The sequence below is a fragment of the Lactuca virosa genome, chromosome 7 (assembly GCF_052849685.1).
Source record: "Lactuca virosa cultivar CGN04683 chromosome 7, Lactuca_virosa_CGN04683_v6, whole genome shotgun sequence".
In the NCBI taxonomy this organism is placed as follows: domain Eukaryota; kingdom Viridiplantae; phylum Streptophyta; class Magnoliopsida; order Asterales; family Asteraceae; genus Lactuca; species Lactuca virosa.
The window spans coordinates 136,872,406-136,886,995 of NC_136432.1; the positions used below are offsets into that span (position 1 = coordinate 136,872,406).

General features: G+C 37.9%; 1 protein-coding gene across 4 annotated transcripts; it reads left to right on the forward strand.

Moving 5' to 3' along the window:
* The first annotated feature begins 202 nt into the window (after nt 1-202).
* Nucleotides 203-13,389, forward strand: LOC145124113 (mitogen-activated protein kinase 16-like). 4 transcript variants are annotated; one of them, XM_079059336.1, is made up of 10 exons: nt 203-1,404; nt 1,944-2,119; nt 2,504-2,912; nt 3,026-3,153; nt 3,322-3,381; nt 3,903-4,052; nt 4,128-4,283; nt 11,490-11,701; nt 12,660-12,764; nt 13,022-13,389. In XM_079059336.1, the coding sequence occupies exons 1-10, from the start codon at nt 354-356 to the stop codon at nt 13,116-13,118; spliced, it is 2,544 nt and encodes an 847-aa protein (XP_078915462.1). In that variant the 5' UTR covers nt 203-353; the 3' UTR covers nt 13,119-13,389. The 4 variants fall into 4 exon arrangements, with proteins under 4 accessions (XP_078915462.1, XP_078915465.1, XP_078915464.1 ...); XM_079059339.1 differs by lacking the exons at nt 11,490-11,701; nt 13,022-13,389 and having other exon boundaries at nt 12,660-12,744; XM_079059338.1 differs by lacking the exons at nt 11,490-11,701; nt 12,660-12,764; nt 13,022-13,389 and adding an exon at nt 4,614-6,273.
* The last annotated feature ends 1,201 nt before the right edge of the window (nt 13,390-14,590 follow it).

Below are 14,590 nucleotides of genomic sequence, written 5' to 3' on the forward strand. Positions count from 1 at the left end.
TAAGACATAAGGCATAAACTAATTAAAAAAAATGATACCCGTCCAAATCGATCCACAAAAAGAAGAGTTCCCTTACAAAAAACGGGTTGACTTAAAAAAATAAAATATTTGACTGATTTCTGATATCTGGTCGGCCTTTACTTGGGCTCCATCTCTCATTCCACTATTCCAGCAACAAGTATACATTTGACTTTAAAATATGTTCTTAAAACAAATGTGGCGTCATGCTGGGCTGCATTTCTCCTTCTGGCAAGGAGGTTTACAGTTGACTATGAACCTTCAATATCATTTATGGTGGAACAACTATTTCAAATTCTAGACCTACTTCAAATTCTCCTTCTTCATCAACAATTATGTTGGCCTCTATTGGCCATGGCAAAGAATCCCAACCCTCCACGTCCTCCTCCTTTGAATTCTCACAACCATGCCTTCATTTCAAATTTCCTGAGCTTCTCTCAGCAACCAATAACTTTGATGAAACATTAGTAATTGGCCATGGAGGGTTTGGAAAAGTTTACAAAGGTAATATTATCAATGGATCAAGTGTTATTGTTGCTGCCATTAAACGGTTGGATTCCATGTCCAGTCAAGGTGCAACAGAGTTCTGGGCGGAAGTTGAGATGCTTTCAAAGTTGCGTCACTGTTACCTTGTATCCTTGTTTGGTTATTGTAATCATGAAAATGAAATGATCCTCGTATATGAATATATGCCAAATGGAACGCTAGAAGACCACCTCCATAAACTTGGTACCCCTCTTACTTGGCTTCAACGACTCAAGCTCTGCATAAGTGCAGCTCGTGGGTTAGACTATCTCCACACTGGTACAGGGATTGATTTTGGGGTTATACATCGTGATGTCAAGAGCTCCAATATTTTGTTACATGAAAGTTGGGCAGCTAAAATTTCAGATTTTGGGTTGTCCAAAATAGGTCCAACGAATCAGCCATCGACTCATGTCAACACACTTGTTAGAGGAACTTTTGGGTATCTTGATCCTCATTATTCCAACACTGGAAGGCTTACAAGGAAGTCTGATGTGTATGCGTTTGGGGTTGTGCTGTTCGAAGTGCTGTGCAGGAAGCGTGCATTGGATAAAAGTATTGAAGAGGGCTTGGCAACATGGGCTCAATATTCTATCAAAGGGGGGAAGTTAAAGGATATAATTGATTTAGATATAAGAGGTGAAATATCCTCAAAATGTTTGAAGGGGTTTGTTGGAATTGCAAAGAGATGTTTGCTTAGCCATCCAAAGGATCGCCCTACCATGGCTGAGGTTGTTTTCAGTCTTGAATCTGTATTGACTTTACAAGTCAAAATGAATAGTTCCTTGCAGGCTGGTGGCAAAACAATATTTGAAAGAATGTTTGATCGGTTTCCCTTTGCCTCCAGTGTAGAGAACTCTGGTATTTTCAGCTCCTGCAATTGTGTTTACAGATTCCTTAGATTAATATAGAAATGCAATCTCATAACTTTAAAACACAAAATAGCAGTTATGCCGAAAAGGAGTATTGAGTTCAAATATTTAGGGTATCATTCTATCATTTACTTCAGTTATATTGGTGATTAGCATAATCCAAATTTCTTTCATTTGTTTTATTATTAACTAGTTTCTAATTAAATTGTTTTGCTCTGAAGCCTGATTCTTGATAATTCACCCTCTTTTATATGTGTGTCTAAGGTTGTCAAATGACCTATGCTAGCCTAGGTGATGCGGCATGCCTAAATACATGGGAACCGTTCACAGGGGCACTCCATAGTAGCCTTTACCCTCTTAAAACTAGTAAAAATTTGTTTGATGATTTAGAATGCTCGTTTGTACTTGCTACGATGCTTATGAGACATTCACTTGCTCATCTACTATGAGGGTATATAATAACTAGGTGTATGTGGTAGAGAACTCAAAATTATTACTATATAGTCTTGTTTTGTTCATCTTTTTCAGCCCATGATGATTCTAAGTTATCAAGTAATGACAATGGCAATATTATGGGTGAGGAAAGTTCCCGAAAACTATCCAGAAGTGGTCGGGTTGACAACAACACTTTCATCTCTACAAATCCTGATGTTGGTATTAGGAAGCACAAAGAAGAAGGTTTTCAGCAACATACTGCAAGTCTGGTAAGTATCCAAAAGTACACATCAACTTATATTTATAATGAAGACAAAATTGAGAGTTTTATGGGAAAACATTTGACTAACATATTTCTTTTCATCCTTTCACTTGCTGACATTCTCACAAAGCCGTTACAGAAAGCATAAATCCATCATATTTGTAATAGTTGCCATGATTAACATATTTTCTCCAACTTGAGGAGAAATGCTAGATGACATTTATGAAATAGGGTTACATGAAATATTCATGCTACCTTTATCTAGTTTCCTATTTGCATTGTCTCTTCGTATATGAAATGAGGGCTTAATCACAAAATAAAATAAAATAAATATTTTCCAGATAACTTCTAGTTTTCATCTATTATAATGACCATAGGAGTCTGTTTGCAGGAACCGACAGAAGTAGACTTTTTCAGTGAATTTGGTGAAAGGAGTAGGTACGAATTATTGGAAGTTATTGGTAAAGGAAGCTCTGGTATTGTATGTTCTGCATATGATACTCATGTTGGGGAGAAAGTAGCGATCAAAAAGATAAATGATATATTCGAACATGTTTCTGTTGCTGTTAACATCATTCGTGAGATTAAGCTTCTCAGGCTTCTTCGTCATCCAGACATTGTTGAACTCAAACACATCTTATTACCACCTTCCAGAAGAGAATTCAAAGATATATATTTGGTTTTTGAGCTTATGGGATCTGATTTGCATGAGGTTATAAAAGCAAACAAAGACTTAACACCAGAACACCATCAATTCTTTCTTTATCAGCTTCTTCGAGGACTGAAATACATACACTCAGGTCATACAGTATTCTCATCTTCTGATGATATGAGTACATGTTTATTTTTCATGTACTCGTGCCTTGTTATATTTCTGTTTGTTCTGATTCTGAATTACTTCTTTTAATTTCAGCAAATGTCTTTCACAGAGATCTAAAACCCAAAAATATATTGGCCAATGCTGACTGCAAACTTAAGATCTGCGACTTTGGTCTTTCAAGGGTTGCATTCAGTGATCCACCAACTGCAATATTTTGGACGGTATGTGTAATAAACTGCCATGGTTTTTTAAGTTAATCAGGTTGTTATTGGGCTAGTATACAACTTTGGCATTGGGGTGTGACAATATGTCCCTTAGTTGCTCATTATAGTAAACTTAGTTCTTCAAAAGTTACTTTTGTGAGCTGCTTGTGTTTGATGTGTTCACAGGATTATGTTGCAGCACGATGGTATAGGGCTCCTGAACTGTGTGGATCATTCTTTAGCAAGGTGCCACAACTATTACTATAGTAATATGTTTTAATTAATCATATTTAGACTGACTTTAAGCTCTGAATAAATATATCGATGGCAATAAAGGTTTATAAATTAGTGCTAATTGTGAAAAGTAGCAATGCACTTTCATTTATGTGTGCATTATTGGATTCTACTTCTATTTCATGATGTTACAGCATTGTGTTTATATTTTTCTTTGTTAAGGCATTGTACTGGTGAAAAATCTATCCAATTATTGTAGTGTACTTCCAATTTTTTCTTATTAATACATTATTTTATGAATATCTACCAAATTATAGTAGTGAAAAGTGTTTTGTATATGGAGGACATTACCAAAATAGGCTTGATGTTTCAGAGTACAATGCTGTAAAAGGAAAACAAATTGGAAGTAGGATGCTATGGTAAAAAAATCAATGGAAGTACATTGCCATTTCTTGCTTTTAACCATATAATGCACTATATATAAAAACATTGGCCGATTGGAATTCGTGTACTAAATAGCTCTTTCTCTGCAGTACACACCCGCTATAGACATATGGAGTATTGGTTGCATTTTTGCAGAATATTTAACAGGAAAGCCCCTTTTCCCTGGGAAAAATGTTGTGCATCAGCTGGACTTGATCACTGATATTTTAGGAACGCCATCACCTGAAACTATATCCATGGTTGGTTTACATCATCATTCATTAGAAAGTAAATCACTCTTTCTTACTTCTTAATGTTGATATGATACAAAACAGATAAGAAATGAAAAGGCAAGGAGATACTTGAGCAGCATGAGGAAGAAAAACAGGATTCCTTTTTCACAGAAGTTCCCAAATAAAGATCCTCTTGCTCTTCGTTTATTAGAAAGAATGCTTGCATTTGAGCATAGGGATAGGCCTACTACTGAGGAGGTAAAATCTTGGATATATATTTAGATTTATGAAATATCTCTCTTAACAAAAAAAAAGGTTAAATGAAATAAACAGCAACTGTTATGAATCATACTTGATGAGTCTGCAAGTTAACAAATAATAAGTATTTTATATTCTAGGAAGTTATCTTGTTTCCATTTTTAATTTTGGTAATTTGGATCTTTTATTATTTGAGTCGATTTTAGAGTCTTTGTTTCCTGATTTGAGTCTTTTGTTTATCCCTATTTAAAGGGTAGTCATTCATGAAATAAGATATGCTGGAATTTGAAAATAATCAATAGAGTAAATTAGTTTAATAGCTTAGTTTAGTCTCCTGCAAACAGGAGGCTAGGTTACAAGGGAGTTCACGGCTTTTTCAAGCACTAGCACTGGTCCTGTCACGAGGTCTAGATCCCTGGTCATAACAAATTTGGTATCAGAGCCGCTCGTGATGTCGACACAACACGAAGAGTTGATGAAGAAATTGGAAGCGTTTATGATCCAACAAACACAAAGCAACAATGATTTGAAGACAAGTACCAATGATTTAAAGGCGGCTATGACAGCCTTGCAGACAAGCAAGCAGCGATGGAAGAGAGATTTCAAACCCTAACCCAAAACAAATCCAACAGACAAGAAGAAGATGATGAGAGTGTGGACAAGATGTTCGAGTCTGATAGATTTGATGACCCATCGGAACAGGTGTGTGGAAGAGGAGGTGGCGCCACCTTTGGTGCCAATCCAAACAGTAAGTTTTCGTACCAAGGAGGCTTGGCTTGGCTGGAAGAGGTAAGGGTTTGATCCAGGAAGGAGCAGGAAGAGGATCAAGCAAGGCTTTTGAATCATGGCGGACAGGTGAGCCCCAACCTTTCAAACACCATTGGGAATCTCTCAAACCAGAAGGGTCAAACAGAAGGGATCAGGGGGCACCAAAAGACTGGGAAGAGACGGAAGATACGGGATACCGTGGGGGAAGAGTACCGAGATTCTCCAAGATGGAGTTTCCCATATATGATGGGAAGGGTGATCCACTCGAGTGGCTTCAAAGATGTGAAGACTTCTTTGAAGAATAACAAACCCCCAATGAAGCTTGGGTTAGGCAGGCCACCTTTTCACTACAAGGTCGAGCTAGTGGGTGGTATCATAACCTGCGAAGAATGAAGACCCGCTTGAATTGGTTCGAGCTCTCAAAAGAGTGCAAAATCAGATTTGGACCCCCGATGAGCATGAACCCGTTAGGCGAGTTTACTTGATTAAGGAAAATAGGTACGGTGGAGGACTATTGTGAAGGCTTTGAGTTGCTGCTGGGGCGAACGACGGGTATGACTCCGGAGCAAAGTGTTTGGCATTTTTGTGCAGGTTTGACTAATGTTATCCGTTACGAAGTAGAGTTTGCTAGACCCACCACACTATACTATGCTATGAACCAAGCCAGACAGATTGAGTTCAAACTCGCGAAGGAGGGACGGGCAATGAGTTTTGGAGCACCTCTATTAACTGGGAATCAACCCTCGGCAGGAAGCAAAAACCGAGAGTCAGCAGGTGGGGGAGCCGGAACGGTGAAATTGTTGGCGAGAGCTGGATAAGCTCTAATTTTCTAGATAATTATCAACCGGTTGTATTTCCTTGTTTGTAGCATATAGATTAGAAGTTTGTTATTTTGTATCTATATAAATCCTTGTACTCTGTTTATTTATCATATATCGAAAATCTGGAAATCCCTTTCCTCCATACGTATTCTCTCAAGCTCTCATGGTATCAGAGCAAATCCTTTGAAAGTCTTGTAACAGATCGAAGCAATGGTGGAATCTGAAACTGGAGGTGGATCTGGTTTGAATGCACCAGTCATTGTACAAAACATTCAAGATGCACCGTTCCCTTCTGGTGTCATTCTTGACGAAAATAATTATCCTTTGTGGTCTCAGTTAATGGAGATGCGCATAGGAGCTCGTAACAAATCCGGTTTTCTCACTGGATCCTCGGTTAAACCAATAACGAATGAAAAACTTATAGAATCATGGACCACGGATAACAACAAAGTGAAAAGTTGGCTCATTGATTCAATGAGTCCAACCCTAATGCGAAGATTCATCCGACTGAAAACGGCGGCTGAAATCTGGAGTGTTATATCGAAAACCTTTTATGACGGGACAGATGAGACCCAACTCTTTGAACTAAACCGTAAATCCTTCAGCACTCGCCAGAACGGAAGACCTTTAGCAACTTACTACAATGAATTGGTTAGTCTCTTTCAAGAGATTGACATACATATGAATGATGAATCTGATAATGTTGAGGCAGCGGTGGCGGTAAACAAGGCGCTGTCAAGATTCAGGGTCCACATCTTTCTTGCCGGCTTGGATCCCGAGTTTAACCAGGTTCGGAGCGAATCTCTTAGAAAGGACCCTCCTCTTAGCCTTGAGTCTTGCTATGCATATATTCGGAAGGATCAGAATCAAAGGAGTGCAATGGAGGCTGTACCCGTTGAACCCGATAGCATGGTCCATGCTGCAACCCGTAACAGACCCTTCAAGAATAAAGGTCCAAACGAAAAAGGCGGAAACAATTTCACTTGCACTCACTGTGGAGAGACAGGCCACTCAAAATTAAGGTGTTACGAGATCATCAGTTATCCCGACTGGTGGGATTTTTCGAAGAAACCGAGGAAGAAGGTCGGGCAAGGACTAGTGGCGGCTGCACCTTCCTCTTCCAATAGTGAAGGTGCTTCGGTGGCAGCCCATACTTTCACAAATTCTGCTAAGTCTTATCCTAACCACACGAAAACTAGTAGTTGGATAATCGATACGGGAGCCACCGATCATATGATAAACGATTCTAGTATCTTAACCACATCTTGTACACCAAAACAATCGAAAATTTATACAGCTAATGGAGATGTCGAAAGTGTAACTGCTGAAGGAACAGTAAAGGTCTCTAAATCCATGGAATTAGACTCCGTACTTGTTGTTCCCTCCCTATCAACCAATTTACTTTCAGTTAGTCAAGTTACTGAAGCTCTAAACTGCTATGTTATATTCTGGCCAAATGATTGTGTGTTTCAGGACATGGTGACACATCAGATTCGTGGCTATGGTACTAGGAGGGGGAGACTCTATTATTTGGAAGAAGATTGTAGGAGTCAAGTGAATCACGTGGGAGTAGTAGAAGCAAATAAGTCCATGATTGTGCTATGGCACCGCCGCCTTGGACATCTTTCTTTTGAGTATCTTAGGAAATTAAAACCCAATTTGTTTTTGAATGTATCGAACAATTGTTTTAATTGTGATATATGTGAACTTTCAAAAAATAAAAGAATATCCTATAGTCCTAGTACTCATAAAGTTACAATGCCTTTTATGGTAATTCACTCCGATGTGTGGGGGCCGGCACCAATTGCTACTCCTAATGGTGCACGCTATTTTGTTACTTTCATAGATGAATGTACACGTATGATATGGGTATCACTTCTCAAACACAAAGGAGAAGTTTTTAATGCATTTGTAGAATTATATAATCATGTGAAAACGGAGTACAGGAGGGATATTCAAACTCTCCAATCGGATAATGGTGGGGAATACGTGAGCCTTGATATGAAAAACTTTTGCAAACAAAACTCAATCCGCCATCAAACTTCATGTGCAAAAACACCACAGCAAAACGGGTTAGCTGAACGGCGAAACAAATCTATACTAGAGATAGTACGTGCCTCACTCTTTGACATGAAAGTCCCTAGGAATTTTTGGGGGGAGGCGGTCCGATCTGCTGCCTACATTATGAACCGCACACCCTCGAGGGTGATCCAATTCGATACCCCTCTTAAAAGGCTTCATAATCTGCTAGAAACGGAACCAAAGCTGAATTTGGAGCCACGTATCTTTGGGTGTACTGCATTTGTTCATCAAAACTCCGGTAAGCTTGAACCATGAGCTGCTCGATGCATGTTCATCGGATATGCGGAATACAAGAAAGGTTATAGATGCCTTGATCCCGACAATGGGAAAGTGTATGTGACCCGTAATGTCTCATTCCACGAGACGGTACCGTATTTCTCGAATGAGGTATCACTTCAGGGGGAGAGAAATAGTGATGAAGTGATCCCGAATAAGACACAAAACTCTAATTCTAGTAATGATGATGACGAAGTTGTATGTGTAACTGAACAGATACCACCGACACAAATGTTTGATGAATCAGTTGTGGAAACGAATCCTTTTCAAGGATTCGATGAAGGTTGTGAGACAGAGACGGAGGAAGGGAATGATACCGATGATGCCGTTTTTACAGATATAGCCAGCGATACAAACAATGGTAACAATAATATAATGGGTTCTGTTTTACAGGCACATGAGCAAGAACCGGAGGCACATGAGCAAGAACCGGAGGCGAGTGTAATACCTGATGGAGACGGCGACAACACTCAAAGACTCCCAACACGAAGTACATGTGGAAAACCAAAGAAAATGTACGAACCAGACCCAAAGGCGAAAAAGAAATACCCGATCTCAAATTATGTTTCTCAACATAGGCTCGCGGAAGCACATGCTGGTTTGGTAGATAATTTGGCAAGCACCACTATTCCGGAAAATATTGAAGAAGCTTTAAAGGATGAGGGGTGGAGACAAGCAGTGAATGAAGAGATGAAAGCACTTCAAATGAACCAAACATGGGATCTAGTAACTCTTCCTCATGGAAAAAAGACGGTGGGGTGTAGATGGGTTTTCACTGTGAAATTGGACTCGAATGGGAATGTGGTAAAACTCAAAGCTAGGTTGGTGGCGAAAGGGTATACATAGAAGTATGGAATCGATTATGGAGATACGTTTGCACCGGTGGCAAAGATGAACACAATTAGAATTCTCATTTCACTTGCTGTAAATGAAGATTGGCCGTTAAAGCAGTTTGATGTAAAGAACGCCTTCTTAAATGACTATCTTGAAGAAGAAGTTTACATGGACCCTCCTCCGGGTGTTGATAGTCATGGAAAGGTGTGTAAGCTGAAGAAGGCCTTGTATGGGTTAAAGCAATCACCGCGAGCATGGTTCGGACGGTTCTCTACCTTTATGAAGAAGATAGGTTATAGACAAAGTGATGCAGATCACACTTTGTTTATAAAGACCAAGCCCGGGAAAGTGACGGCCCTAATCGTTTACGTGGACGATATGGTAGTAACAGGAAATGATAAAGAAGAAATTGAAAGGCTTCAGAAGATCTTGGCCACTGAATTTGAACTAAAGGACCTTGGAAGTTTGAAATACTTCTTAGGTATTGAAGTAGCAAGGTCTAAAAATGGAATATCGATGAATCAAAGGAAGTTTATTTTGGATCTTTTAACAGAAACCGGGATGTTGGATTGTAAACCCATTGATACGCCTATTGAAGTGAATCATCACTTAGAGATGGTTCCTGATCAAGTGCCTGCTAACAAAGACAGTTATCAAAAGCTGGTAGGGAAGTTGATCTACCTATCTCACACACGACCTGACATAGCTTATGTTGTGTCAGTTGTAAGCAGGTTTATGCATGCGCCAAGTGAGAAACATATGCAGGCTGTTTTTCGAATCTTAAGATACCTAAAGTCATCTCCTGGTAGGGGGTTATTCTTTGGAAAACATCAAGACCATAATGTAAGTGGTTTTACAGATGCTGATTGGGCTGGCGATCGTAGTGATGGAAAGTCCACTTCCGGATATTTTACATTCGTTGGAGGAAATTTAGTTACCTGGAGAAGTAAGAAACAAAAGGTTGTCTCTAGGTCTAGTGCAGAAGCTGAGTTCAGAGGAATGGTTCATGGCACTTGTGAACTTTTGTGGATTAAACGCATCTTAAGGGATCTAGGAGTGTCTCTAAGGGCTCCAATGAAGTTGTATTGCGATAATGAATCAGCGGTGAAGATTGCTAATAATCCAGTTCAACATGATAGAACTAAGCATGTGGAAATTGACAGACATTTCATCAAAGATCATTTGGAACGTAAGACAGTAGAACTTCCACACGTAGGATCGGAAGATCAACTTGCAGACATGTTGACCAAAGCAGTGTGTGGAAGGACTTTTCGTAGCTCTCTTAACAAGCTAGGAATGGTAGATATCCATTCTCCACCTTGAGGGGGAGTGTTGGCGAGAGCTGGATAAGCTCTAATTTTCTAGATAATTATCAACCGGTTGTATTTCCTTGTTTGTAGCATATAGATTAGAAGTTTGTTATTTTGTATCTATATAAATCCTTGTACTCTGTTTATTTATCATATATCGAAAATCTGGAAATCCCTTTCCTCCATACGTATTCTCTCAAGCTCTCAGAAATCTGATGTGCGGAACCCGGCTTTGAAACGGCTTACGACTACAGATATGGCGGAAAGGCGAGCAAAAGGATTATGCTTTAACTGTGATGAGATGTTCTCGATCAGCCATAAGTGTGCGAAAGTACTGTTTAGTATCATGTTGGAGGATGAAGAAGATGGTACTTGGGATGATCGTGATGTTTTTAACAACGCGTACCCAGGTTTTGAGTTTGCGGACATGCTCAATGCAAAGGAAGGGAGTAATGTTATGAATCATACTTGATGAGTCTGCAAGTTAATAGATAATAAGTATTTTATATTCTAGGAAGTTATGAATCATACTTGATGAGTCGATTTTAGAGTCTTTGTTTCCTGATTTGAGTCTTTTGTTTATCCCTATTTAAAGGGTAGTCATTCATGAAATAAGATATGCTGGAATTTGAAAATAATCAATAGAGTAAATTAGTTTAATAGCTTAGTTTAGTCTCCTGCAAACAGGAGGCTAGGCTACAAGGGAGTTCACGGCTTTTTCAAGCACTAGCACTAGTCCTGTCACGAGGTCTAGATCCCGGGTCATAACAGCAACGCACTTTATTCTTTTTGTTTATTGTAGCTTCCGGTTTCCTTTTTTCCTTAAGGCTGTAATTTGAAAATTCTACCCAGTTATACCAATCCAAATACAAAAACAGTTTTCACATTCATAAATGGATTGAACATTTAAAGTATAATGTTTAGTACGTAAATAAATGAAAGTGCTATAACTGTGTAGATATATCAAAATACAATGTTTAAGAAAACAATTGAGAGTACAATGTTGTAATAGAAACAAATGAATGTAGGATTCTATAGTACGCATATAACTGAAAGTACGTTGCTATTTCATGTATTTAGCCTTATCAAAAAGCATGTTTTGCGCTTTGTATTAGGCTCTTTTAGATCCATACTTTAAGAATATAGCTAAGACTGAGAAGGAGCCTTCTGCTCAGCCCATTTCAAAGTTGGAATTTGAGTTTGAAAGAAGAAGAATTACAAAAGAAGATGTACGTGAACTGATTTATAGGGAGATTCTTGAATACCATCCCAATATGTTGAAAGAGTACTTGGATGGAGCTCAACAAACTGGCTTCAAGTATCCAAGGTACAATTATTTTTGGAACTTTGGCAATATATTTTGGGTAAAATGCAAAAAACATATACATACTTGTTTGTTATAGCATCCTTCTTTCCTTTCTTCTGATTGCAATATTGTATTTTGAAAAAGCTATTCAATTATAGTAATCTCATCCAAATACAAAGAAATATTCATCGATATAATGGGTATATTTTACAAGTTATAATGTACTAATAAAAAAACATGAGTACGATGCTATAACTGTGTACACTTTTTAAACTAGAATGCCTTAATACATAGAAAATAAAACCAGAAGTACGAGATGAAAGTAAAATGATATAATAAACCAATCAATGGAAGTATGTTGATCTTTATTTCATTAGCATCTATACCCTTAATGTTGCATGACATCTAATTTTGATCCATCACATCCCAATATTTATGACTAGCATTTAAATCCAACTACATTTGTATTATATCTATATTTAACCTGAAACTTCGCTTTCATGATAGCGTATTTCAAGACTATTGTGGAATTATACAATGAATTTGAGCACAAAAAGTACCATATAAGCATGCTAAACACTCCTTGAATCAATGCTCACCTGCTGTTGACACAATAAATGACTTATAATAATGTCAACAAATTTTAATATTTTAACATCATGTTGTTGAAGTATACTACAAATTTAATCACTAAATGCAATGATAAACACATTATACACCAAAACATCACATGATGTTGACAGCAAGTCATTCATGCTGTTGTAGCACATGTTTCACATAATAAACAGACTTAAAATAGTGTGGAGCTAATTTTAATATCTTTTTTTGGCTTTTCTCGACCTAGTCAACCCCACTGACTTGGGCCATGCTTTTTGATCATGTGATCCAGCTAGACTATCTGACCCCACTTGGTACATGGAAAGATAATCTGTATCCAAGGAATATATCATCTAATATATGATTGTCTTCACTTTTGCAGTGCTGTTGAGCAATTTAAGAAGCAGCTTGCTTACCTTGAGGAGCATTATGGTAACAGTACAGTTGCTGATCCTGTAGAGAGGCCACGAGCTTCATCATTGCCAAGGTGATCTATGCCCATGCCCATGCTTCCTGACTCCTGGATTTTCATTTAGGACATATCACAGTCAGATCCAATGTGAATTGGGTTTCTTGTGAGAAGTAAACCACCAATCAGGCTGATGTATGCCTTATTTACATATGACATGATGCTCTTGGAATGGGGCGATGTGGTCTAGCATATGGAAAATTATCCCCTTTGTATAGACTCCTGGATTTTTTTTTCTTGACCCTGAAACTAGTTTACTTAACTTTTGGGTGCAGGTCTCGCGTATTACATCAAGAAGAGACAGTACAAAATACAGTAGAAGTTGCAAAAGATCTCCCACAATATTCAATCAATGAAGCGGAGAACCAATAGATGACAATAACTAGACTTCCTCTTCAAGTTCGTCAAACTGCCAAATGGTTTTTGATGATTCAGTGAAAATGATAATTATATTCGGTTTTTTCTTTTTTTCCACATATACTTCAGCTAAAAAATATTCATTATGTCAAATCAAGAAAGCAAAAAGTTATAGCTGAAGCAATGTACATATTCCTTGTAAAAATGAGCTTTTAGAACTCTTATTTATACCAGGAATAATGATGTAATTGAAATACAACAGAACATAAACTCAAAGGAAATGGAAAATAGAAATAGATATTTACTTCCATAATTTACAAAGAAGGAATGCCTCAAGGAGTGTGTATATAACACACACAACTAACCTAACCGATAGCAACTAATTAACTAACTCAACAGTTTCCAACAGCTGTCAACAGCCTGGAAATGACAAATCACCATTATTCACCGTAGAGATTACAAAGTAGAGGCTTAGCTATATGGGTGCAACATGAGCCTTAGCCCACCCCACACAAATTTGAAGTGAAATATATATTATATATATAGAATTTATATTTCGTTTGAATAAAAAATGCTAAAGCTGTGAGTTGTGACATGGTCCCACCATTCAAAACTTCAATTCATAATGAAGGAAATAATTTACCTGATGAGTCACGTCGATTAAAGAATTGAGGCAATAATTATTTGAATAGATCAAATTGTATTTCAATCTTCACAGTGGATTCCTCATGTTCGTATATTAATATTTTTTTATTATCTTAATTAATCAATTACTTCCAACTTAAACGAACAATTTACTTTAAAATCATACATTGTGTAACATCCCGATCTTTAGGTATGAATTTTAAGCTTAATATATATATATATATATATATATATATATATATATATATATATATATATATATATATATATATATATATATATATTCAGCGCCACTCGACGAGTTGGGAGGCTCCAACTCGTCGTGTAGAGTTATAGTGGCCGCACATTCTTCAGGATCTACTCGACGAGTTGAGAGGCCTCAACTCGACGAGTTGGAGGCAGAATATGAAACCCTAATTTTTAGGGTGTTTCACCCTATTTAAGGAACTTATACTCCTTTGGTGGCCTCCTTATCCGCCCCTCTGTCCAAAGAAACCCTAATTCGTGCATACTTTCCCTTTTTGTGTGTGTGTGTGTGAGCTTTGAGAGTGAGTTTTTGGCAATCTTTTGAAGGAGCTTGAAGTTTGAAGAGGTTGGATTGAAAGGAAGGCTATAGATCCGACATATTCTCTGTTGTGGCAACCATTTTGAGGTATAAAGTCGATACGTTGGTCTTTTATTACTTAGATATCCTCTTATGGAAGTATATTGTCATTTTGGTTCATATTGGAGTCATTTTTTGGATTAGCATGCCATGAAGCTATGACTTCAGATCTGGACATCTCATGGCCTCTTTGGACTTAAAGTTTCCCGATTTATCAATCATTGGCCCTCCTTCGAGC